At 33.4% G+C, this 25,760-nt stretch overlaps 4 protein-coding genes across 9 annotated transcripts; 2 read left to right on the top strand and 2 right to left on the bottom strand.

Annotated features, from left to right (window-relative positions):
• Positions 1–46: 46 nt before the first annotated feature.
• Positions 47–11,064, bottom strand: LOC116346995 (PDZ and LIM domain protein 3). Of its 6 annotated transcripts, none has more exons than XM_031777356.1 (9): positions 10,701–11,052; positions 10,469–10,541; positions 10,044–10,405; positions 3,713–3,856; positions 3,599–3,646; positions 3,444–3,535; positions 1,159–1,270; positions 982–1,029; positions 47–228 (listed from the first exon to the last, which is right to left on the bottom strand). In XM_031777356.1, the coding sequence occupies exons 1-9, from the start codon at positions 10,815–10,817 to the stop codon at positions 142–144; spliced, it is 1,083 nt and encodes a 360-aa protein (XP_031633216.1). In that variant the 5' UTR covers positions 10,818–11,052; the 3' UTR covers positions 47–141. The 6 variants fall into 6 exon arrangements, with proteins under 6 accessions (XP_031633216.1, XP_031633215.1, XP_031633217.1 ...); XM_031777355.1 differs by having other exon boundaries at positions 1,159–1,306; positions 10,701–11,042; XM_031777358.1 differs by having other exon boundaries at positions 118–243; positions 1,159–1,306; positions 10,701–11,043.
• LOC116346994 (cell division control protein 6 homolog) lies at positions 4,780–7,187 on the top strand. The gene is made up of 2 exons (XM_031777354.1): positions 4,780–5,428; positions 5,503–7,187. The coding sequence occupies exons 1-2, from the start codon at positions 4,903–4,905 to the stop codon at positions 6,561–6,563; spliced, it is 1,587 nt and encodes a 528-aa protein (XP_031633214.1). The 5' UTR covers positions 4,780–4,902; the 3' UTR covers positions 6,564–7,187.
• Positions 11,065–12,917: 1,853 nt separating the features above from the next.
• On the bottom strand, positions 12,918–18,139 carry LOC116347071 (myb-like protein AA). The gene is made up of 5 exons (XM_031777478.1): positions 17,665–18,139; positions 17,481–17,546; positions 17,193–17,345; positions 13,475–13,640; positions 12,918–13,398 (listed from the first exon to the last, which is right to left on the bottom strand). The coding sequence occupies exons 1-5, from the start codon at positions 17,914–17,916 to the stop codon at positions 13,160–13,162; spliced, it is 876 nt and encodes a 291-aa protein (XP_031633338.1). The 5' UTR covers positions 17,917–18,139; the 3' UTR covers positions 12,918–13,159.
• Positions 18,140–22,260: 4,121 nt separating this feature from the next.
• On the top strand, positions 22,261–24,809 carry LOC116347019. Its single transcript, XM_031777391.1, has 3 exons — positions 22,261–24,207; positions 24,319–24,442; positions 24,512–24,809. The coding sequence occupies exons 1-3, from the start codon at positions 22,433–22,435 to the stop codon at positions 24,602–24,604; spliced, it is 1,992 nt and encodes a 663-aa protein (XP_031633251.1). The 5' UTR covers positions 22,261–22,432; the 3' UTR covers positions 24,605–24,809.
• The last annotated feature ends 951 nt before the right edge of the window (positions 24,810–25,760 follow it).

Raw genomic sequence — 25,760 nt, 5'->3', positions numbered from 1 at the left:
TGATTTTATTGTATGTCGTTCGTTGTTGTTGTTGTTGTTGTTACAATTGGTAGTTGTTGAAGTAGTGGTTGTTGTTTTTAAATTATTTTTGTTTTTGTTTGATTGTTGTTATTTTTGGTCACAAATTCAATTCGAATTCAGTTAGTAAGTGTCGCCTAGGCTGAACATGAGGCGTTTGAAGCTGTGACTTTGATGTATGGTGTCATTCGATTCTCCCAGCGCATTCACCTATCACAAATAGTACTAAAATAAATAGGATTTCAAATTAATTCGGATGGATTGTCTGAATGATTTGGTCAGTGTTCAACCAATACGTTATTACGTTCACATAATTTTTTTTTTCGCGTCAGAAGTAGAAGCTCATTAGAATCCATTTGCACACTGTGTGTTATATATTGCGGAATTAGCTTGAAAAATAAGATTATTAAGAAAAAAAAAGAGGAAACACCGGAATTTGTTCTATTTTGCCATATCGAATGTGATTTAGTAGTATTGAAGATTGCACCGCATTGAATTAATTAAATTGAAATTGAATTTGTAGAAATTCAGCGTTTCATGGTGAGTGAAATTAAAAAAAAAAAAAAATGAGTTTTCAGGGGGGAATTAGCCGTTTAGTGAACTATTTACGATTTAGAAGGTAAAATTAAAAAAATTGGTATGTTTTTAACCCATATCTAGAGTAGAAAAATTGTGTATAGAGGATAAAGCTCAAATATTAATTATTATTGCAAATCCATTTGATCGATGACTCGATTCCGCATTGGCACTGTCGAATCAGGCATATCAAATTACAATGGAAAGTGGGAGAGTTTGTAGCTTTGGCATTGAAAAATATGAATTAGATAAGAATTGAATCGGTGCTTTTGTGGAGATTTTCATTTCGTGAAACTAAAATTAAAGCTACATTTCCCAATTCATTGTTTCGTGTCATTAATTAACAATCCGGATTGATCAGCTCAATGTTATATTTGTTGAACTTACATTGTTGTAGTTTTGTGGTGGTGGAGCTTGGTAATTGGCTTGTGGTTTCTGAATGTGGGGGATGGATGGAATGATTTGAAAAGAAACAAAAAAGGGTACACATATATGTGGATGTCATTTGATTTTCGTTGAGCAAATATTTGTAGACGTGCCAAAAGATGCAGTCGTATTACTTACTTTGCCTGGTGCTGGTTGATATGTTTGATGTTGCACGGTGATTGGGATCTCATGAACTCGTGCTCCGCCAAATCCTCCTTGTTGCTCGTCTTGGATAGCGCGGTAGGTTTCGCTTTTCGATGGATCAAAAACAACAGTTTTCTTGTATCTATTTTTGTTTGTTTGTATTTTTGGGTGTTTGTGTGTGTTGGTGGGATTTTTTTTTTGTTATTTGGTTTTTGTTTTGTTTCACAAAAATAAAATCGGTTTGTTTGTTTGATTATCGGAAAAAAGAAAAACAACAACGTTATTGTGGGTATTGTTTAATACTCTGGGAAATATTTGCAATTTTTTTGGACAATCAATTAGAGTCAATCATATTATTTTACAATGTATATACATGTGCCATTTAAAAATGACAAGAAAAAAAAATGTATAATTATGACCAATACGTTAAATTGGTTAGGTACATTTTTACATGTCTAATATTTTGAGCACAACAAATCATAAACGAAAAGCGAGTTTTTTTTAAATATATAAAATACAATGTTAGTAACTACGTAAAATGGATTAACTAAATCGAGCACTGTGCCATATAAATTAAATTTAAAATGTTCAAATATTTTTCGATGTACATATGTACACATGACTGCCAATTTTCATCAATAATTACTAAATAAAATTATTTATTTATTTTTGTGGCATTTTTCTGTCATCAAAAAATAAATTAAAAATTAAATCTTAAATTCATAAAATATTACGGAAATTGTGGGTGACACGGTAATAATTTTGACAGCGCTAATATGTTACTAAACGTATGGATGAGGATTTTGCTCAATTTACAATGAAAACCAACCATACGGTATTGCATTCATATTTTTTTATGCGAGTTCTTAATGCAAATTTATTTATATCGATTTGAATGCCAATTGAATGCAACGGCATACAGTCGAATTTTAGACGTTGCGCGTTTTTATTTTCAAAATATCTGTTGGTTGTCTTAACGAAAAGGTTGGAAAATTCAGAAAAAAGAAATGTGAACGACATAACTTGCAAGATGTGAGCTGGAAGGCACCGTTCATGCATTTTCCCGTCAAATTTAATTTTTAGCAATTTTTTCTCGCTTATTTAGTTCAAATGGAAAAGTGCCAAATCTCAATCTCACTACTTGAACAAGGGAACGTTCGCGAAAATTTTGCCAATCAAAGGTGAAAAAAAAAAATACATCATATGATTAGTCAGTGTATTTTATGTTTGAAATTCGTATTCAATTGTTTTCGTGTCTAATTGTTCTCTGTTTATTTATATGTTTTGTTTGTTTTTTTTTTTAAGAAAGAAAAAAGCTAATGTGATGATGAAGGCGGATGATATAAATTGAACGGCTGATAGGTTGATAGTCGATTTTGTTGTGCAATGCGTTGTTTGCGTTGTTGCTCCGCAAGAATTCGATTCTTTTCTTCCAGAAACGACAGATCAATGAAAATGCTGTTGTCATGGATATATACATGTTTTTAATTAGAATGACCTTGACACATGTGTGACACTATCATATAAAATTAGATTTGACGTAGCATTGGTTGCTTCATAATTTTTTTTGTTTGTTTTCATTCCTAAACACTTCCGTTTTGGCCAATAAATAATTGATGAATGTAACAGAGAGAGATTGATGAGTTCAGGTGGGCTATTTTAAAAATAGCCAATTCAATTTTCTGATTGATTTATTTGCATAGTTTCTTCTTTGATAATTGTTTTGACATTGAAACGTAGAAAAATGTTCATTTTGTGCATGCAATATTGCATTGATGATTGAACGTGATAATTTGTGAATAAATGAGTAACACCAAAAATCAAAAACAACAATTCGATGAACACATTTTTGAAATTACCCCTCTGTTTTTGATGGCAACGGACTTCGTCGGTCTTGCCTGATTACGTAACAATTCGAATTGAAAAACGACAGAAAAAAAATATAAAAACAATTTTTCTTTGATTAATTTTGTTTTCCACTCATGCAGAAAATGGCGATTCACTTTTTGATTTGTTTCGTTTTCTTTGTACTCGAAAGTAAGAGGAAATAATAGTTTTTTAAAAATGTAAAAATAAAATGCGCTTTAGTATGAGAAAAGCAAAGCAACTGCTGTAAAACTGTCAATGATGTTGTTTGTAAATTTTGTTTTTAGTTTCTATGTCGCCATTAGAGATGATTCTATATCATTTTCAAGATTGCTACTGTACGAAAGTTTTTTTTAAGAAGCTCTCTATCTACATGTGTTTTTAATATTCGAAAAATGCCATGATGCACTTACGGTGTGGTGTTTGGAACGGTTGAGCGTATCGTATGTTCAATGTTACCGTCCGAATAAAGACCGATTGGAGAGTTGAATTGCTTGTGAGCAACCTATTCAAATTGATTTGTTGATGAAAATGGACCATCGCTGGAATAAAATCATGCATATTTTACCTTGTTTCCAGTGTCGCCTACAACGCGGTTAAGATATGTGTCTCCAGCCTATATTTATCAACAAAATTATACACAGTCAACGTGTCATTCAATTTAAATAAATTTCATAATTACTCTTTGGCGCAAGAAATTTTCTTCGACATGTGGAGCACGGCCTCGCATCATCGGATTTGGATGATGTCTCAAGTAGCATTCATTGGGAACGAATTCCTTCTTAACCTTGGCTCCTGGCAAAATCAATGGAGTTGTACGGTAAGGCTGCGATAAAAAATATATATATGATAAAACAAGAAGAATTCATCGAATTAATTAAAATTTACTTATTTCCAGTAGCGATTCATTTATTCAAATCGAGAATATGTGTAAGATTTCATAAATTTTTGTATTTGTTTGCCAGTATAAATTTTGACGTCAGTGAATTCCATGTACAATATTTTCATTAAAATTCAAAAGGAATTCCACTCACGCCATTTGCTTGATCTAAAAATAGGATATCGCCACTGGCGGCATCAAAGGCCGCACTATTGAATAACCGACACTCGGTCAACGTTATGGATTTTCTAAGCAGATTTTTAAATTTTTATTCAAAGTCTAAATAAAATAGCCTACACACAGGTTATCAAACTCATCAGCGTTTTGTCTTTGCTTTCAAAGTCATTATGAACGAAAAAAAAAAACATCAGTGCCGGATTTAATCGAGTGTGCGTTTTTTTTTTCTCGTCTCTTTCAAATTGAGCGAATCTTGAAAAGAAGAAAAAAACTATTTCTCATAAGAAAAAGGCAGAGAGAGAGAAAGAGAAGAGAACGAAAGCGAGTTAAGTAAGGTTTTATATTCTTCATTGATTTTGATGTGAAACATATTCTGTCCTTGGCAGAAAAATCGGTTTTCTAAAAATATATGCGTTGAATGTGAGGAGAACAAGTCATATTTGTTTCGGAACATCAAATTGTGATATTGAAAATGTTCAGCATGAAGAAAATTAAAAAGAAAAGAAATGAATGCCGAATGAACGCAATCCGTATTCGTAACGATTGTTATATTTGAATCGGTTCTATGTATCGTTTGACGTTTAATGGAGAGCGTATACAGCACAATTTTTTATTGTTGTTGTTGTTGCTCATTTTGTTTCGTATGTCTGATGACAGCTTGAAATATCTTAACCTCAACTCGGAACAGTTGAATTGGCGCCAAACATCAACGAAGCAACAGTCATTGTATGGAGGACAAGCAAAAACTATATCATCATCATTTCTTTGTTGCATTTTATACGATTTCGTTTTAATTTCAAATTCAATTTTAATTTATGTGTTTCGATAAATCAAAATTGTGTGCTTATAATTTTTTGTGTAAATTAATTCTTTTAAATACAATAGTAATAATGTCAACAAGAGTGACAAGATCATCTGCTCGAATTTCAACGAACGGTGTTAGTACACAAACGCCAACAAAATCAACGGCTGTGGAAAAACGTCGTCAGCATAAAAAAGTGAATGATGTGAACAATGATCAAAAACGATGCATAAATGAAGAAACAAATGCAGACGATGATGTGCATGTAACACCGCCAAAACAACGAAAATCGTGTGCCAAAGCGAATGCATTGAGTCCATCAACGTTATTGCATCGATTGAGTATCGGCGAACAAGAACAAGATGAAAATCAACCAGAAAAGCCGAAAAGTAAAATCGATAATGCTCGCAAAGTATTGAATGCAGCCGAAACCGAAGAATTGTATGGACGTGAAAAGGAAATCGATGAACTCAATGAATTTCTTACATCAAATATCACAAAGAAAACTTCAGCGAGTATTTATATCAGCGGTCAACCAGGTAAGAGAACTGTGTAAAAATCAAAGGATCATTTTTTTTTTAAATCGAATACGATTCAATCTCATTTTTCATAGGCACTGGAAAGACGGCATGTATTCGAAAGCTGTTAGTTTCAACGAATGCGAAAAAATTCCAAAAAGTTTACATCAATTGTATAAAATTGCAAACACCAGCAACTGTGTATCGTACCATTTGTACAGAACTGAATTTACCGGTTGTGAGCGATAAGAATGTGAATTTACGCAGTATTCAACATTACATTTGTAGCAAAAGTAATAAAATGGTTTTATTAGTGCTGGACGAAATCGATGAATTGATCGAAAAAAAGCAATCAATATTGTATACAATATTTGAATGGCCAGCATTGTTAAATGCAAAAATCATTCTGATCGGTATTGCCAACTCATTGGATTTAACAAATCGTGCGCTATCACGTTTACAAACGCAATCGACAGCGGTGAAGCCACGCCTCATGCATTTTTCACCATACACCAAAGAGCAAATCGTTGACATTTTCAAAAATCGTTTGCAAGCAGCCGGTGTTCTGGACATATTTCCAGTGGCAACGTTACAATTGATGTCGGCCAAAGTGGCTGCCATGTCTGGTGATATTCGAAAAGCGCTCGATCTTGGTCGGCGTGTCGTTGAAAAGGCGAAAGAGAGCAATTCAAATTTCAATGCGCAAAGTTTAAATGATCTCGGGATCAATGAAATTGAAAAGACTGACAAAATCGAAGTGAAACAAGTGCTTAACGTTCTCAACGATGCATACAGTACGGCCAATAAATGGGATGATGAAAATGGCGATGCAATTCCATTACAAGAGAAAATTTTGGTGTGTACATTGTTGTTGCTGTTGAAACAATCCAAAAATAAAGATATTACGGTGGGAAGATTACGTGAAGTGTATGCAAAAGTGTGCAACAAACGTGGCATTTCGGCATTGGATGAATACGAACTATTTGGCCTTTGTTCGCTCACCGAAACTAAAGGAATTATCAAAATGATCAAAAATAAGGTGGCACGACAAACGAAAATACAACTACAGTGGGACGAAGATGAGATCACAAATGTAGTCAAAGATAAACAACTGATAGCCAATATTCTGACGGATGTTACTGTGTTGAATAAATGAATGGCAACGATGCTTTCAATTTTTTAGGCTTTTTTTTCTCTTTTTCGTTTTGAAAACATTTTTTATTATTTGGATTTTTTTTAAGTGCATTTTTATGAGCCCAACGATGTATAGCATATTAGATTTAAGCATCGATTTGCTCGATTCAATATAATTTCGAAATATTAAACTAGACCCACTTCATTTTTAGTTTCAGCTTCAGACAAATGAGTCTGTGTGTATGAGTTAGGATATATATATTTTTTTAGATGTATAAATACCATTTGATTGTATTCGAATGAATGTGCCAAAGAAATGATCGTGGGTCGATGTTTTTCGCAAAAATTTCATCGTCAGTTCATATGCTTATATACCTTTATATATATAGTGAGAGAAAATATGTACACACAAACATCTAAGACGAAGAAGAAGAAGAAAAAAAAAATATCAAAAACTCGAAGAAAATTTAAAAATAGAACCGATTTTTCATATATACAGCACTTGAGTCTTTCTAGTAATTTCGATAAATTGGAATGAACAACAATCTATCTTTTTTTTCCCTATCTTAATGATTTTTTTCCTTTCTCCATGCGTCAAATAGTGTTCGTTCATGCAAATATTTGAAAACGAAAATTATTTCACCACAATTATTGATGAAAATTAATCGCATTTATCTCTATGTCATTCATTATTTGCTTTCTCATTAATTTATCAAATTATTTATTTTCATCGATTTTAATTTATAATAAAAAATGGCATAAAAAGAAATAAAGCATAATTTTAACATGTATATCTGAATTTATACCGTTATTCCGAAATAGTCTGAACTATTGTACTAGGTCTGATTCGTGTGCTTTTCATACATGCTACGGAATTCCATGACAATGAAAACTAATTTAATTTGTCTGATAAAAGTGATCAAAGATAAATAAACACAATAAGAAACAATTCATTTGTTGTGGTTGTTTTTGCTTAAAATTCCCTTTGTCAGCATTTATGTTGACCATTGCATAAAATTGGTCACACCCATTTTAGGTTGCTTATTAATCCCGTCCAAATTTGCAAACATGACGAACGAATTTACGATAAAGTTTATGCAAACAAAAAAAAATATGTATGTCTTACTTGGTGACCGATAGCTTCGTTTGTAGCTTCGGCTTGGGTGGCATAGTGAGGATGGACAATGAATTTGGTGTCAGCTAGCGGTCTTCCACGATAATATGTTGCCATTTTAATATCCTTTTTCTTTTGCTTTTCGTTTAATTTATTTTATCAATTAATAATAAATCGACTTAGGAACTTTTGTCACTAAAAAAACAATAAAAATCAAACTGAATTACTCTGGTTTCGGGACGTTTTTTTTCTCGAAAGAGAATTGGAAAATCGACGTTTTTATCAAGACAAAAAAAAATGTAAGTAAAAATCACTATAAAATCGTAAATAAATAGAAAAAATGTCTCGCGTTTGTTTATTGATGTTTTTTTTGAATAAAATATCGTGAAATATGACCGTAAAAAAATTGATTCGAAACTATTTCGCTAATAAAGTATAAAGCGTTGAATTTTTAACTTTGGAAAAAATAAGAGAATTTATTTTACCGTTAGCTACCAGTGAATCACTGTGTTGCACTCAAAATATCTCAACATCAACTGAACCACCGAAATTTTTGTGATAGTAGCTTTTTTCCGAAAAATACGGATTGTGAAGCAATTTTTATGCCATTGAGAGCCGAATTGAGCGCGAATAGAGAATTTTACAACGCGAAAATAAAAAAAAAATCATAATAAATAATTTGACCCTGTGTATATGTATACATAGTGTATGGTTGGCTATCAAACAAAGGAGTATTGGTGCGAGAGTGAGTGAGAGCCAGTGTGGATATGCCGAGAGATCGGAATGGATTTTAAATTGAGAAAATAGGCAACTCAATACACATACAAAGGTCCGGTGGGTGATATGCGAAAAATATGAAGTGTGTGAGTGTGAGGACGGGTATTTATTTATGCAAGAAAAAATGAAATTAATGGCAACAACAAATGAAGAAGAAGAAGACAGAAGAAAAAACACACACACACTCTGGTTGAGTCGTAAGGAGAGAGTCTCAACCGCAAAATTTACGAAAATCTACGTACATGCCTTTGTTTCTCCTTCGCCATTTATCCTTCAGTATACCACATATGCGAAATTGTATAAGCATACATTTTGTAAATATTGTGTAAGATTTTAATTTTAGTTGGATGCCGTTCACACATCATTCTATCTTGAGAGATCTATGATCGAGCAAAATCTATGTATTCATATCAGCCAAGTTTGATTTGTTTGTTTGTTTGTTTGAATTTCTTATATGATTTCTCTTTTTTTCTCTTTTCTCGTTCATCTCTGTTCCTTTACACACGCCATATGCCGTTGATTGGTGTGGCTGAAATGGACGAATGATTTGATGATGTGGGAAAATTGCCATCGAATAACGCCTTTATGTGTTGTTTATTTCTAATAATATTGAAGAAAATGAAAGGACCCATGATTTGGAGTTGGATGGTCACCTCATCGAATAGGAATTAAAAAAAACGCCGAGTTCATTGCTAAATTAAAGATTCAAACAAAACATGTGGCCGTCTATGTCACAACATATCGATCATCTCTTGCTTAAGCTCTCATCGCATTATTAATTCGTATGATGTAAACCATGCAAACCTTTTAGCTATACGAATGTCGTAAATAGGAATGTTTCCTTCATCAAATCGGAGTGTTTCTATTGTATTGGTCATCAATTTGTATTTCGAAAACAAATAATGAATATTCTAGATCATAAATTCTACACATTTTAATGGCGCATTTTACATTAATTCAACACTTTGTCTGATTTGAATTTTTTCTTGTTTTCAACTTTAGTCTGAATGTGTCCTTCATTTGGCTTGGATAAAAGTCGTTCCCAAATGATTCATACATAAAATTGGTGTGTGAATTCGTTCATGATCTCATAGCATCGTTCGCATTAAAGACGTCGGACACGAAATACAATTACGCATGTGTAAAGAGTGAAAATTCGATTCATGAAATTTTCCGTGTGCGCGTTGTCTCTGTGTAAGTGCTGTCTCATGTGTATGTATATCGACACATAAATATAAAATCGCTTCTAGATGAGTTTTTTTAAAACAAAAACGGTTTCATATATATTTATAGCAGCTATATTTGCTAAGACACTTGTTTTGTTATTCAACTGAAACAAAGCTGATGTCACGAGTAAAATTCATGTAGAAATGTAAACACTTTTTCGAAAGAAAATAAAATTTTAAACGCGGCAAAGTGTTTTTTTGCTTTGGAAACGTTGTTTTTATGAGAAAATCGTTACAAATCTTTGTTAATTGTTTTTCTTTCTTTGGATTCCCTGGCACAACAGATTCTATTTAATATTTGGGTTTGTATCAAGTGAAATTTTATCACACAAACAAATCAGTTTTAGATTTTCATTTAAATTCGAATGAACCATTGATTACTTACCTGTGATGTGATTGTGGCCTGTTCATCTCGTACTTCTTGTTGATGATCTCTGGTTGGCATCGGGCTAAAATTTGACATACGTGAATTTGGTCGCGATGAACCACAATCGCTGATCGACAATGATTGAAAATTCGTTTGTGGCAATGATAATGCAGCCTGTTCGGCCTGTTCATTGAAATCAAATTGAAGTAAATTGATTTCGGGACGATATGGTGGTACTGCCGATGGGCTACGTGATTTTTGTACATCATTTCGCATATTTGATGCGACCACCATTTTACTGTCACGATAAACAACAATTCGGATGCGATTGTAAGCGTTTCGAAACAGTGTTTGAGCATCAACATTTCGGATGTCACGAGCTACAAATTAATTTGCAAAAATATCATTTTTTTTTTTCTCATAAATAAATGTTATTGAAGTACCATCATATTCCTGGATCTTGACAATTATATCGCCACGCACTAGACGACCAAAGGCTGGACTGCCGGCCAAAACCTGCCCGTTTTCGATTCATTCGATTAAAATAAATAAAAAAAAACGAATAAAAACATTTCAAACATTTAAAAGGGATAACGTTGACACTGAGCTGTGTCGAAATGATTTTTGGCGTGCATTCTGATGGGGAAATGATTTTGAATTATTTAACCTTTATACCTTTGTTATAATTAACGGTGTATTTACTTCTATTCCGCCAATTAAGCGAACGCCCCAGCATATATGTGGCCCGTCACGTTCAAGATCAATTACAACCTCACGTCGCTTAGAGGCCATTATTATTGAAAAATCGCTTTAAATTACACTCTCTTCGCTTTAATTTGTTGTAGTTTTTATTTTGTTTGGCCACAAATGCACAGCCTTTCACACACTCTCTTTCTCTCACCCTCACTTGCACACAATTCACTCTTCTTCTGCTTTCGATGCACAATTTTTCACTTGAACAAAATTTAAGAAGAAAAAGAATATAAGTAGCAAATTAAAATGTGACACAAAATGGAAAACAGTTTTTTTGTTCTTTCTTTATGTCGGGGGGAGAGCAATTGATTTTCTTTTCCACTTTGGTTTGAAATGTAAAATCGAACTGCGGTTTGCGTTCAATTTGAATTTCAAACAAAGTCAACTTGTTTTCGTTCGGAGGAAAAATCAATCTTGAAGTGTTGACTCACCCGAAAAAACAACTAACTGTTTGCAAGTACAGCGAAAAACTTAATTTGAACGAAAATTAAAAAAGAAGAAGACGAATCAAACAACAACAACGAAAAAAAAGAGATAAATAAGCCAATGGATGTATGAATTTTCGGCGTCGTCGATGTTAGAGAAGATGTCGAAAATGCCGTTTTTTTCTATATATTGTACAAAACAAATAAATTTGTATGCACTATTCAGCTGATTCAGCTGTTTTACAATTTCGTAATTATTCGTTATCTCCTTTTTTCCTTGAATTGAATTTAATAGTGGTCTATTTATAAAGATTGGCGTACATGATGTTTTTAATATCGAACAACTGAGAGATGAACTACATTTACTTCGGTTTGATTTGTTATTTTATGTATTTTTCGCTTTTTATATTTTTCTTGCTTTTTTTTATTTCGGCAATTTATCAACAACACAACATTTGAACACGGATGCACCGTTTGTGTGCATTCGTTTGCACTGCTGTAATTATGCACAATATGTTCGCGATGCGAATACTCCACGCCAATAGATACGCGTATGCAATTATAGAAAATGACACCTTCACAAGTCAATATTATAATTATATCCCGTATTCGGTGTAGAATTCAATTGAAGCAACAACAGACAGAGAGTACGTCGTATTCACTTGAATTTCCGAATCAAATTAAAAACAATTTTTTTGTTCGTTTGCATCGAGACATCAACGATTGATCGATTCGTCGGTTTGATTTTTTTTTTATTTGCGATGTAAATTAATTCGAAACAGTGTATTGCAAATTGAATCAAGAATTAATACATAATTCTCGGATTTTGATGAGTGGTTGTGGTTGTGTTGCATAACATAAAGTTCCTTTTAATTGAATCATCGTTTATGTGAGATCTCTGTTGAAATGGCTCTCAAGTGCATGAAACAACGTTTGGTTTCAGATCAATGATGATTCGTCATGTATTACGTTGTATTTAGCATAACAACAGCAAACTGTATAACAGATCAACAACTTAAGAATGTGTTCGATAATAATTGAAAGCATCAATAATGCCATTTGAAAAGGGATTCATTTGTTTTTAATCGATTCGCTTGTATCAACCTTAAACGATTTTATCTAGTTTCGAGCATTTCTTTTTATTTTACTTCGTTTTTCAACAACAACAATAATAATAATAACAATCGATATCGTTCCAATTTGTTGATCGCATTAAGCTCGGAAAAATGAAGAAAAATGTTTTGAAAAACACATTGACATGCACGCACACGCTTTGCTCGGAATACTAGTTTTCGAACAACAACAAAAACATCAGTACATCGATAAAGCACCGCAGTTTATTTTCGGATGTCATAGAAATAGTTTTGTGTTTCTTTCTTTAATTATCCTGTAAATTAAATTTGTGGGCCGAACGAGAATGCCGTCTACGTTTAATACAATTTAATCATTTTTTAAACCTGAAAAAAAAAATTGAGAAAATGTGCGTATTTCGTTGAGAGAACAGCCATGCCATGCTCGTTTTCATTAGAAATTGTGACCTTTATGCCCATTTATACATTCATGGTCAAATGAAATATTTCACAATATCCAGACAAACACAAAAAAAAAACAACAAATAGCAATTTTGAGAAATTATTTTTAATTTTATTATTTATTTTTGTTGTTTTTGTTGTTGTATATATTTTGTTTGAAAATTTAAATAAAACAATAAGTCTAAATTTCGGAATGAAAGGAGATTTAATGTAAAAATACGAATGTAGGATGTCCTGACGATTGCGAGATAGAGAAAAGAAAATATAATAAAAGAAAAAACATAACAAATAAATGTCTAATTCATAAGATACAATGGGCACTATTTAATTGATGAAATTTGCATTTTGACGATGCTTTCGTTGATATTCATCAGGTTTTGGTTGTGTTTTTGTTGAAAAATAATGAAATTCGTTTGACATCACTCTATTCGTATTCAGGTTGAACTTGGATGGGTTGTCTAATTTGTTGCTGTTGCTGTTGCTGATGTTGCTGATGTTGCTGTTGTTGTTGTTGTTGTCGTTGTGCTTGTTGACGGTATTGCGATTGTTGTGGCAAAAAGTGTGGTTGAGGTCTTGACAATTTTCCAATGCTGTTTTCCGGTGCTGGTGTTGGAACTTTCACCACAATATCCGTTGGTTGACGCACAACATCGGCTTTGAATCCTAATCAATATTAAATAAATACAATTAGGTAGAGTTAGTTTTTGATATTTATGAATCAAACGTAGAGGTCCTTTACCTTCTTTGGGATCGGCGGTATATGTCACGGTTCGAATGAATCCATCGCTGTCGACAACTGAATATGATCCCTTGATCACATTACCATCACGTACTTCTTTGCGTTGTTGATAATTTGTGTACTCATCATCTTTAACATCGAAACCAAATTGATACGATGAATTTCCCTGCAAATAGGATAAATCGAAAAATCAATTCACTTGCACATAAAACGAAAACCTGTTCATTAACCAGTAATAATAGTTACGATGCAATCATATGTGGGAGCGATACGAGAAACAATGAAACAAACACTTGCATCAGAGATCATCGGCATGTTAGACCGGTGGTTAATTGCTGAATTGGTTTCATAACGTTCAATTATTAATAGAGAATTTTGCGAGATGGATTACAATTCAAGTTGAATAAACTGCGTGCCACAATATGAAAAATATAAAAGACTTTCATTCGCTTTATTGTTTCTTTTTTCATTTTCGCAACGTAATTGTCTTCGATAAATCGACATCGTTTTATCATCATTTTGATGCAATTCGCATATATAAATCCACATATATACCGTTCGTTACACATTATTGATACACTTTCACTGGGCTGGTCGGAATATGTGAACGAGAACGGTGATACAGAAATAAGACATACAATGAAATAAAGTGCGTTTGCGCATATTCATTAATTGTAAACAGTTGATTTTATTGCCGGTTGTTGTTGTTTTTTTTTTTCGTCTCTGCTTTAAACAGTACAATTTAATGGTGGCTCTTTTCTCGGTCTCTCGGTTTTCTATCGTTTTAATTTTTTGTTGTTGCGCACAAAACATTCACAGTTAGATCGGCTAGTTAAATTATGTTGTGAAAACATTTGATTTATATGCGTGCGTATGGTCATAATACACATTTGATCAAATGAGAGAAGTCAAAGCAGTCTGTCATGCATATTGGTGCCTGAATGACTGTCTGCTTCAAGCCATATAATGACTATCAAATTAAATTGAAGAGAAGAAAAAAATTGTTGCATGGACAACAAATGTGATAGACAGCAATTTATTCCACGCAGTCATTTCGTAAGAAGAACTATGGATTATTTTGATTGAATCATGAAATCAAAACGAAAATGTCCATAAGAACACATCAAAATGGCAGAGTAATTGGCTGCGTGTGTTTTTTTTATTTCACTTATTTTTATTTTATTATATGTGTGTGTGTGTGGGCTAAGTGTATCGAATATGAATTTCATAAAAACCGAATTGATGTGCGTATGTGCAAATAGTCTTTGCAGATCCAAAATAGATACAAATGTTTCATTATTTCGTCAGGTAGGTGCTCGCGCATAAACTGTATGCAATGCTTGCGGGTGTCTTGTTTTGTATATATTTCGTTTTGTGTTGATTTTCGTGTTTGTGTTACAATTTGCTTTCTCTCTTTCTGTTCACGATCAGACCCATTCCCTCTCACTTTCTCAATTGGCCCATTCGAATTGGCGGCGGCGGCGATTAACAAGGCCCAGAATTGTATGGTAAAATACACAGGCGACGTGAAAATCGAAAATGTATAAACATGAAACGAGAGCGAAATGGTAAAATAAAAAGCAACAAAAACAAAGCACGAATCAAAGAGTTCTCATAGTCTAACAATAGCCAATGCTTGTTAAATTGCGAATGGAGTCATGCGTCAAGCAGCGATTATACAATATATGTATCGTATACTATATGTAAGCATGAATGCACGTACATTTTCGCTAAGTGGGTCGAAATTCATTTCAGAATAGATTACATAAAAAAAACCGTATCGGCATATTTGTGCGGTTTCATTCCAGACATTGGATGCTGCTGCTGCTGATTTTTTGTCTCTCTTCTTTAAATAACGGGTATATCACGCCCAACATATATGTTTGATTGCTGAAATAATATTTTCAACGAAAATTGAAACGGCCACATTTCGAAGTCAATTTAAATGAAAAAAAAATAATCAATTTATTAGATGTTGAAATGACATTTCATAGCATAGCATATGATATTTCAACATTTGAATGGAAGAATCGATTTGACGACAAACCGAGTAGATATAAAGGTGCGCGCGACCATCATCAGCCGTTGCCGACTTTGTTCAAGTGCCAATTAATTATACTAAATCTGCGAATGGCATCAATGAACTCGGCGATCGGTTCGAGACAGTCGCTTACGTGCACACATTCACACACACATAAATATGCACGTCGATTAGATGACAGATCAATGAAATACACAAATGCGAAAGAAAGAAGACAGATTTCTTGTGCAGCGTTTTTTTTTTATTGCCACGATTTCAACTATTTTTTTTTCTTCTCGGTTGTTGTTGCTATTGTAATTATATTGTTTGTAATGTACATAAGAGGGTACAACGATTACAGGCCAGTTATGAAACTAGTTGTATATTATATTGAAGTTGTTGGTGTGATATTTGTTTTAATATTTTTGCTTTCTTTTGATGATTATTATATGCATCATTGTGCGCGCGCACACACACACGCCATCCGATCCATACATTATGCATGTACACACACAAACAAAGACACTCACATGAAGAAGGACAGAATGCGAGCATTATTCAAATTGTGCGAATGCACGTGTGCGCGCGCGCCTGCAATTCGCGAAAGTGCATTAACTCCATATACGTATGTACAGAAACATTTTGAAAATTTTAAACGCCAAAACCCGTTTCCATTCAAATTGTCAGTGACTTTATATCTGAAAATGAAACTGAAACCAGACGACGACGATGATGACGAGAGCAGCGGTTTGGTAAAAGAAAAGCCAGAGCAAAAATAACATCGACCACATTCAATACCAAATGGATAGAACGTGACCGTTTACAGTTCGATGACAATTCATTTGCGTATAATGTTTGCCGAACTGAAATGAATCAGCCAATTTCCAAATCTGTATATGTGTAATGGCAAATTTTATACACGATAAAAATGATTGTATTACAATTACAATGGTTTGCCGAAATATATAAATAAATATATGTTGTTGGTTTTTTTTTGTTTTTCTGAAACTTTTATCGGTTGAAAATATTAATTTATATAAAATTATATCAATTGCAGTGCATTACGTAAAAGAAAGGTGGTGTATCATGTGAAATGACAGAATCGGCTCTTTTTCACTCTTTCTTTCTCTCGTGGCAAGAAAGACTCTTGCATATAATTCCACTTGATTATATGTTGCATATTTTTTGCCAAATATAATTTCTGACTTCTCAGACAGAAAGAAAAAAAACACACAAAAGAGAAAAAGATGTGGAACACACATTATAAACACGCCAGAATTATTTGCTTACGTATGTTTTTTTTTTTAATATTTAAATCTAGCTTGAACCGTTTCGTGCGCGTTATTTTCTTAGCGCAATTTGATCGTGTATATTTGAAAGTAACCAGCAAAAAAAGTTTATCTGATTTGGTTTTAGGCGCCTCGGTCTCTTTTGGTGCAATTACTTCATTTTTTTTCCTACAAAGCCACAAAAATAAAATATACTATCTATCACACATATTTATTCAGCACAACTCTCTGATATTTGATTCTTGTTCAGTAGATTGGTTTTCGTGTACATATGCAGCCAAAAGCTTGTCTCATTTTTCATTGGCCTTTTCGATGTGTACGTGTTTTTTTCTTTTCAAATGTGATTTTTTTTTTCGCTTTAAGTTTTATCACGATTTAGAATTTAGTGAATGGATTTCGTTTGACTAACCTCATTTTCTTCTTCTTCTTGTTCTTCTGGATCACGTTGCGATTGATATTGTTGTATTTGCGGTTTACGTGGGATGGCTAACGTTTGCTTAGTTGGCGTTTGTGGTCGATTGTATTGGATGTGTTGTTGTTGGTATTGGGGTTGGTATTGTGGCTGTAAGAATTTAATAATAATAATAATAACAGTAAGTGTGCTCGTTCGATCACAATTTTAAATGTCGTTTCTAATTGCGGTCTATTTAAACGTGAGAGGAAAAATAAAACACAATAAAAAAAAATGTTGCCGAACCTGTTGTTGTTGAGTATATTGTCGTACTGATGTTGGTACTGAATATTGTGGTTGTTGCACTCGAATCTGAAAGTATATATTCCTCATGAGCAAAACCAAAAACATTCGAATATTGTCTTTTTTGCCATCAATTCGAAAAACTTTGAAAAGATTTAGAGATACCAAAAAAAAAAATGATGCTCACCTGTTCTTGAACTGGATCACGGACTCGGATTTGTTGGCCAACAGATACTTGTGGTGACGGTTGGAATGATGTGTTTTGCTCAAAAATTGGTGTAACATCCTGAACTGATCCACGGATTGCGTTCGGATTCTGTTGTGAAAGTTGTGCATAATAATCACGCAGATAGGCTGGTTCGATTTGTGGCTGTTGTGGACGTGCCATGATCATTTCGATCGTCGGCAAAATTATCGTAAATAAAACCAAAGCGTTCATTTTTTCTTAAAAATTGTTTAAATCTCTAAGCTCTATAAATTCTATATTTAGATCACTAATTTTAATTTATCTTGAACAAATTTTTTAAGTTTTGAGCACTTTTATTCAACTGTTTTAAATGGTCTAACTAAAAAAAAGCAACCGTTACACTACGAATGAAATTGAATGGCAACGGAAAAAAAGTACAATAAAAAAAAATGATTACGAACTTCACAATACAGCGTAAAGATCGGTATTGTTGTTACTCGCTCAACAGATATTGACTTTTATACAAGGCCTGAGTAGGGGTATTTCAGTTCAATTTTACTACCGCTACTTCATTCAATTCACCGTAATTATATGCGATATGTGAATTGTCTCCTTTGTTATTTGCACAGTTTCTTATACAAGTGATGATGATGGCCGTGTGTGTGTGTGTATGTGAGTTTATACCGGCGTGTGCAGTGCCAAACATTATGGTGGTAGGAAATTTAGCTGTATCTTAACGAAATCATCGCATTTCTCGTTGGATTTTAATGCTGTGGTGCCGATGGTATATGTAGCCTTTTTATGGTTCATGCATGGAATACGCATCGAGCAACTATCATCATCATCTTGCCAACGATCGACTTATGTTGGTTGATTTGTAATTTATGCACGTGCTACTTTCATTCAAGAGCGATCACAATCTAATGCGATATCGTAGCATATGTATGTAATCCGATGACTATTATTATCAATCAAATACGTACTGGGCAATAGAGTAACAACAAGAAAAAAAAAGAAGACGCAAAACAAAAATTGGGCTTTCCATCGACCACCGCCATGGAGAAAGAATGAACGAGACAGTGCGGTACAGTGACTCGAGAGCGTTGAAAAAAAAAGCAGCAACCAACACCTGAACTCTACAATTCGTAACGATATTTATTGATGGAGTTATAATTAACAAGTGAAACCGTCGGCATACGTGTGTCATACGAAGTCTTTTATGTCATTACGTTGAACAACGTAATTTATCGAATCGAATGGATGATCGAGAAGACAATAAACCCGCTTCAAATGGTTTTAACAAGTTTCGATTATGCCGTTGGTATGGCGGTTGCGGTTGCTGTTGTTGTTGTTATGTTATTGTCACCTCAAATGATTATTTAACTGACTTTGAACTCTTTTATAAATCGCGCAATAAGTCAAAACATGAGCCGATTAATTCGATCAACTTTGCGGCCGATTCGAAACGGCTTCCACTTTTATTTTAATCACTAATTACATCAGACCATATATACTCGAAAAAAAATATAAAAACACACCGCATTTGATTATTAATTAAAAGAAAAGCACACTTATATCATAAATTAGTGGCGTTAAGTCATACAAAGATTGTGAATTAGAAACATATATATCGTGAACAAACAATTAAAAAGAAATACAACAGCAATAACAGCAAATAGAAATGTTTTAATTCACATGAGGCTCAAATTGAATATTTGGAAATGTATCGCGTGAAAAGAGAGTGTTTGAATGTGTGTGTTTGTGCCTATGTGGTCTTTGGATGGCATGGGATTTTCCGTGTTCACAACATTGAAATTTTGTGCAGCGGAGGCTTTCCAATTATGGTGTGCTCTGAATATATAACGAAATAAGAGTTTTTTTTTGGCAATAAGACTTTTTATTTATATATCAAATGATTTTTCGTTCATCAAACAAATGCAATTTTTTTATTCTCTCCTCACTCTACTCTCTTTCTCTCCCGTTTTACATAGTCAACCATAATGTGATGTATCTTTTGTTTGAATTTCAAATGGAATGAAAAAGAAAGAGAAAATATGCAATAAAATAGAAATAAAAATTAGTTAAAACTTGCAAGCGCCTATTTTATAAACAAACAACTGTCTGAAATTACGTGTGAACTTAGGCGATTAATATTCGTGTTGTTCATATATTGATAAATTACTTATTTATTGAATCGGTTATTTTTCTCGGCTTTTTTTATGTTTCAGCAAATATAAATAGCGATTTCTGTAAATTCACGTTGTCTAGACAAATTCCAATACCAAATAATTTAGTATGTTTTAAGCCGAACATTGTCGTGTCTTATAAGGACAAATGCAACGGCACACTATACATAATTTTTGCTGTTCGTACACCGCACAAATACGATCACTCTCGACACTGATCTTAGTCACGATAAAATCGTACGCCCCACTTTACATTTGCATTTTGGTCGGTTTTAATAAGTGTGAATTGTGCGGCGATCGGTTGAAACATGCTGTCCAATTCGTCATCCGACTGGATCCACTTTTTTGGATGAGATTTTGCGATTTTGGTTAAACCTGGCACATATTTGTCGTTTGCTTATGGTGAATAAAATTGGGTAAAACCCATTAAAATTAAATTAAACATATTTTGCGTATAAAAATGAGAGAATTTTGCTTACGTGTAATTGCTGCAAAAATCAGGCCATAACTACCGATCAACATCAAAACCATTAAAATATGTTTAAGATGCATTTTTTCGCGTTTTTTTTTTTTGTTTCACACACAAATCGTTGCACAAATATTTCCGATTCGACAAAAAAGTGTGTTCGGACACATGAGAGCAAAAAATAAACCGAACAGCTTCCCAAACAGCACTAAGGTGTGTACTGATTTTGACGAAATTTTGCATTCAATTATGAAATGTTCGCTAAGGTGTCCAATATTTTATACTATACAGACCTGGAAATCATTTCAATTGCAATCGGTGGTACATATGGAATTAAAAGAAGTGTGTGTATACACATGAGGTAAAGAAATCAGCTATGAAATTACATTCCATTCACTTCATGTGCGTTGAGAAAAAAAATCATTATACATTGTATGGAATTAGCTCAATCAAATAACAAAAATAGATGTCGAGAGCAAGAAAAAAAAGAACTAGCTACGGCCACGTTTCTGTTTGCGTTCCAATTTTTATTCAATTGATTTTTTTCTCTCGCAAGAGCATATTTCGATTTTCCACATCTATAAAATCGATCTATATCATAATCGATTGTCAGCAATTTCGGTGTAAATTCGATTTGCCATCACAAACAGCCAACTTTCCAAAAAAAAAAAAAATCGACCACACAATTTGCCAAAATCTATTTTCTTCTCCATTCTCTGATTCTCTATCTCAGTTGACATATATGGTTCTGCTTTGGTGAAATCAATGATTGCAATAACTCTCGCAACTGATATACGATTTAAATATATTTTGTTGTTGTTGTAATTTTAGCACACTTATGTAAAATAATGTGTAATGCAATTGCTCAAAGCTGGAAAAAATGTCCCTTTTCAATTAACATTCAAGCAATTTCTACATAAATAACCGTTAAATTAACCGAAAATCGAACACTTTAAGCAAATTAAGCACTTATGTAAGTTTGTGGCAGCTCAGAATGGCAAGAAACCAAATTGGTTTCAATTGCACACAAGCAATGAAGAAACTTAAATAAAATGCGAATAACATTTCAGCAGCGTTGAAACTTTCGTTGACAAATTTATTTAACACTTCAGCGACTTTTGGTTGTGGGACTGAAGCAATCGCAGCTTGTCATGTGTTCTGGAATTAACATTCGATTGTTATTGCAATATTACAATCATTGTAAATTTGATCTCTGATCGAATAGAAATCAGCTGCGAATGGGCTAAAAAGCGAAATTTTCTGTCAATCAAATCATCGTTTTTATTGCAATGAGATTCTTATTACGTTTGATTGGTAATTACGAATCGTTTAGTGAAAATGAAAATATATATATAAAAAACGCCCATTTTGATAGGCACACATGTGGTTTTTGCGACGCTAACTAAACACACATTAAATGTGGCTTAACGGCCAATTTTCATCGGCTCGAAGAGAGAATAGCAGAAGAGACAGTGGCGATTTTTTTTTGCTGTTTATTTTATTTCAAGTGAAATTTTTTTTTTTTTTTTGAGAAAGGTGCAGTGCATGGCACAATTACAGATTTTGATGTTTTTTTGCTTCTGCTTCTTCATTTTGGTTTCGAATCTTTACGCATTTATCGTCTTGCTCTGGCCACTGCCAGCACCACAGCAACAGGTGAATTAAGTTAACCGTGACATTGTTCAATCAATCGTGAGGAATTTCATAAACAATTTAATTTTTTTCTCTTTTCCGCCGAAGCCACGCGGTATGTTATTTGTCATTGCTGGCCAATTTCTTCAAATGGAAACTGTGAATTCGAAATTTACATTTGATTGAAAAATAGAGAGAAGCAAAATAAGAAAGAAAAAAACGTCTCGATGTTTTTTTTCTACTTCAATTCAATGTTATAAATATCTGAAAATCTATATTTCGACTTAGTCCATTTTTTGTGGTTCAGCAGAGAGAAACAAATTTTACTTGAACGCATAACAGGTGAAGTGTGTTGTACAAATAGAAAAAAAGATATCATCAAGTGAATATATCGTGTATGAATTGTGTGTATGAGATTACGTTCGGTATTTGGATTTTATTCATCTTTGATTTAAATTGAGGCAAACAAGAGTGTTTTGTCATCATGACATTAACCGGTGCATTAATTTTAGTGATAAATCTGGTGTTTGTATTGTGCATTGGTGATTTGTATGCATATGAATTATTTCGACCAATGCGTGCTGCGACGGGACGTGGAATGTCGCATGTCGTTCCAATTCGTTCTTTGGATCAATCGACAATGCGTCGATTAACTCGTAGACCAATCGAAATAAATCCGGATTCGGAGTCCATTTTTCTACCATCGCATCAGGCAAAACAGCGACCATTGCAAATAATGGAACGCATTTCAGTTCCAGTTGATGCAAATCATAATTTTCCACGCAAGAAAAAAGAAAATTTTAACGTTTTAAATTTTGAAGCATATGTAATGAAACCATCAATGAATGAGGCCACCATAAAACCGGTGACCGAACGTATTTTACATTTAAATTATCATAACGATGACGATCGAGATGATGCTAGACCAAGTCCGAGTAGCCATCACAAATATCGTTCACGACCCGTGCCAAAGAAGCCAAAGAAAAGTATTCACATGTCACATGCCAAAGAGTATGACGATTTAGAATTTTATCGTGCATTTTTAGAGCATCAAAAGCATGCAGCGATGGTAAAACGATTGAAACCAAAACCCGAACAAAACTCTCGTTTGCCCATTGGCATCGATTATTTTGAAAATAAAAATAAAAATAAAATGTTTCCGCCGATAACGTATTCACCACTTTATTTAAGTAATTTACATCGTTCACATGCATATGAAGATGTTGAAGCATCAAATGTACAACAAGTTAAAATGCGACATCCAGATATGATGAAAAAGGAAGTGATGACAAGTATGCAACAGCATCAGCAACACCATCAGCAACACCATCACCAACACCAACTAACAACACTAATTCCGGATGCATTAAGCACCATGAATATGCCAATGGAAAATGAAAAACAAGTAACTGAAACGATGCCACCACCCGAAATTTCAATATCAAACGAACCAGATAGATTTAACAGTTTAGCATCGGAACCAGATAGATATCTTAGTTTAGCCTCCGAACCGGATCATTTTCATGGCTTAGCATCGGAACCGGAAATGTATAAATTTACAATTGATGATGTTGTTGTGAAACCACATGCTGTTGGTGTTGTTAATAATCCATTCACGGGTCCCGTAACATTATCACCGCCACCAATGCAATATCAAAATACACCAAACTCGAATTTTATGCGACAAGATCGTATGCCACCTGCAGGTCCAAACACTATACATGACAAGCGTTTTGATTCGAGTCTTCAAACACAATTGAATTATCCACCAAAAATGTATGCACGCACTGGACAACGTCGATTTGAATCAACATCATTCAAAAATGTACCAATCGAAACATCAGTGGCGGAGTCATCACCACAACAACAAGTTCAAAAATATTCCATTGATCCAATTATAATGACCACACAAATGACATTCGCCACAGATGGTGAGCAGAACGATGCACCAGTGAAAGCAGTCCATGAAATCGATTCGAAGCGTATCGAAAATAAACGGGGCAAAAAACGTCGCTTAAATGGCGAACGACCTAAACCAGAATATACACGAAAGGTCAATCATCAAAATGACTATCAGAATAATTTGGAATTTTCGAGTTCGTATTCAAAGCGACGAACTCAAGGTTACAATAGCGAAGAAGAGACAGCAACAACACCAATTACACCCATCAAATTGAAAAATAACAAAACTGAACCAAAACAATCCGAAACATTTACAACCGATACTCCGACGAAAAGCGAAAAGGTCAAATATTTTCAGTAAGTTCAAAGATGGAAATTCGATATTTTAATAAAAAAAAAATGGTGTTTTTACTCTTTTCTTTCGTAAATTTACGATTGTCATTTCTATTTTTATTCGCAAAAAATTAGAGACACTTTAACGGAACAATTAACACCGCATGAAATTGATACGGGTCATTTAAGTGAAAATCCAGACGGTTGGGAAGAGCGCTACGAACGAAAAAATCTCAAATCGCAACGCTTTCAGGGCAAAGTATGAATTTCAATCATAGTTTTTTTTTAATTAGGAGTAACTTGAAAATAAATATATCATATTTTGCAGATGAAATGGGGTGACCGAAAGGGAAACTTCGGTGAACACTATTACGATTTGAACCATCATCGCAATACGAAAGAGTCAAATAACACTAGATAATTATGTAGCATTACAATTGAATTTGAACCAAAAAGAAAATGACAACCTATTTATTATTTACGCTTTACTTAGCACTTTTCGCGAAACGAACTGTTTTTTTTACTGCTCACAACGTTGGTATTTCGGATATTAAATTGTTAGACGCTATGTATAAGATGTACCAATTGAATAAATGATGAATTGAAATGGAAAATATAATTACTACAGAGACATCGACGTTCAATCAACTTGTCGATAGGTTTTTTCCATTAAATTCATATTTTTTTTTTAATTTCTTTCGATAGATTCGTCATTGGAAAATAATTCTATATTCAGCAGTTATTTAAGGCTTTTTGCTTTCTAATCAAAACGATTATTTATTTAGTACCTTTATTTGATTTGAAAGTTGAATTCGAATTAAATTATCACGAGCGAGTAAATCGAATAAAAATAAAGAGGGAAAATCGTATAATTTGGCTTTGGAATGAGATATTTTTTACAGTCTTTGTGAATTGGTTTTAAAGTAAATTTGCTTACACTCGCATTGATTGTTTTTGTTTTTTTATTATTTATTTTCTTCAATAACATTGAATCACATACCAATTTTCAACTATTCAGAATGCCGATCCAAGACCGCTTTTTAATAAATACGATTTTAAATTCAATTTTTGTCAAAAAAAAAAAGATTTTTTTGAAATATTTTGTTTTATTTTTTACTTTTCACCATCTTGAAGCAAGAGTCTTGATTAGAGACGTGCGTTGCCTAATATTTAGATTGTATTCGAAAGGATTCGAAATGGGCAGCGGGCATAACTTCGTGGGTTTCAAAAACTATCTATCATGATGAAAAACTCTCCACTTTTATGTACCGAGAAACTGCAGTGGACCATGGAATGTGGAATTACCAAAAGTGGATTGTTCATACCATCTGCGAATATTTTATACACAAAATGGAGAAAAAAAAATGTCACTAAAAAAACATTCCTGCTATCTTTAGCATGATCTTTAGACTTTTTAAATCGATGTGTTATAATAATCATATGACACAAAGGTAAGGTAATGTTAATCACTTTACTTTTTAATTTGAAAATTCATTTAATATTTTCAAATATTGTAGATATTAAATCGCATGAACTTGTATAAAAACAATCCTTTTTACCTTCTTCCTTCGGGCAAT

This window comes from Contarinia nasturtii, unplaced genomic scaffold (assembly GCF_009176525.2).
Source record: "Contarinia nasturtii isolate CC-2019 unplaced genomic scaffold, AAFC_CNas_1.1 Cnas_scaffold_1699, whole genome shotgun sequence".
NCBI classification, from domain to species: Eukaryota; Metazoa; Arthropoda; class Insecta; order Diptera; family Cecidomyiidae; genus Contarinia; species Contarinia nasturtii.
The sequence above is the reverse complement of the archived record's forward strand: the minus strand, read 5'-3'. Positions and strand labels throughout refer to the sequence as shown.

What these genes read in the sequence shown, in the direction of transcription:
- LOC116346995 (XM_031777355.1), bottom strand. Translation starts at nt 10,817, where the DNA reads ATGGCCTCTAAGCGACGTGAGGTTGTAATTGATCTTGAACGTGACGGG. An exon ending in CAAGATCCAGGAATATGATG is followed by an intron (nt 10,406 to 10,468) that starts GTACTTCAATAA and finishes ATTAATTTGTAG; the next exon opens with CTCGTGACATCCGAAATGTT. An exon ending in TAGGCGACACTGGAAACAAG is followed by an intron (nt 3,536 to 3,598) that starts GTAAAATATGCA and finishes CAATTTGAATAG; the next exon opens with GTTGCTCACAAGCAATTCAA.
- LOC116346994 (XM_031777354.1), top strand. Translation starts at nt 4,903, where the DNA reads ATGTGTTTCGATAAATCAAAATTGTGTGCTTATAATTTTTTGTGTAAA. An exon ending in TTATATCAGCGGTCAACCAG is followed by an intron (nt 5,429 to 5,502) that starts GTAAGAGAACTG and finishes CATTTTTCATAG; the next exon opens with GCACTGGAAAGACGGCATGT.
- LOC116347019 (XM_031777391.1), top strand. Translation starts at nt 22,433, where the DNA reads ATGACATTAACCGGTGCATTAATTTTAGTGATAAATCTGGTGTTTGTA. An exon ending in GAAAAGGTCAAATATTTTCA is followed by an intron (nt 24,208 to 24,318) that starts GTAAGTTCAAAG and finishes GCAAAAAATTAG; the next exon opens with AGACACTTTAACGGAACAAT. An exon ending in CGCAACGCTTTCAGGGCAAA is followed by an intron (nt 24,443 to 24,511) that starts GTATGAATTTCA and finishes CATATTTTGCAG; the next exon opens with ATGAAATGGGGTGACCGAAA.
- LOC116347071 (XM_031777478.1), bottom strand. Translation starts at nt 17,916, where the DNA reads ATGAACGCTTTGGTTTTATTTACGATAATTTTGCCGACGATCGAAATG. An exon ending in AATATACTCAACAACAACAG is followed by an intron (nt 17,346 to 17,480) that starts GTTCGGCAACAT and finishes AAATTCTTACAG; the next exon opens with CCACAATACCAACCCCAATA. An exon ending in TACCGCCGATCCCAAAGAAG is followed by an intron (nt 13,399 to 13,474) that starts GTAAAGGACCTC and finishes AATATTGATTAG; the next exon opens with GATTCAAAGCCGATGTTGTG.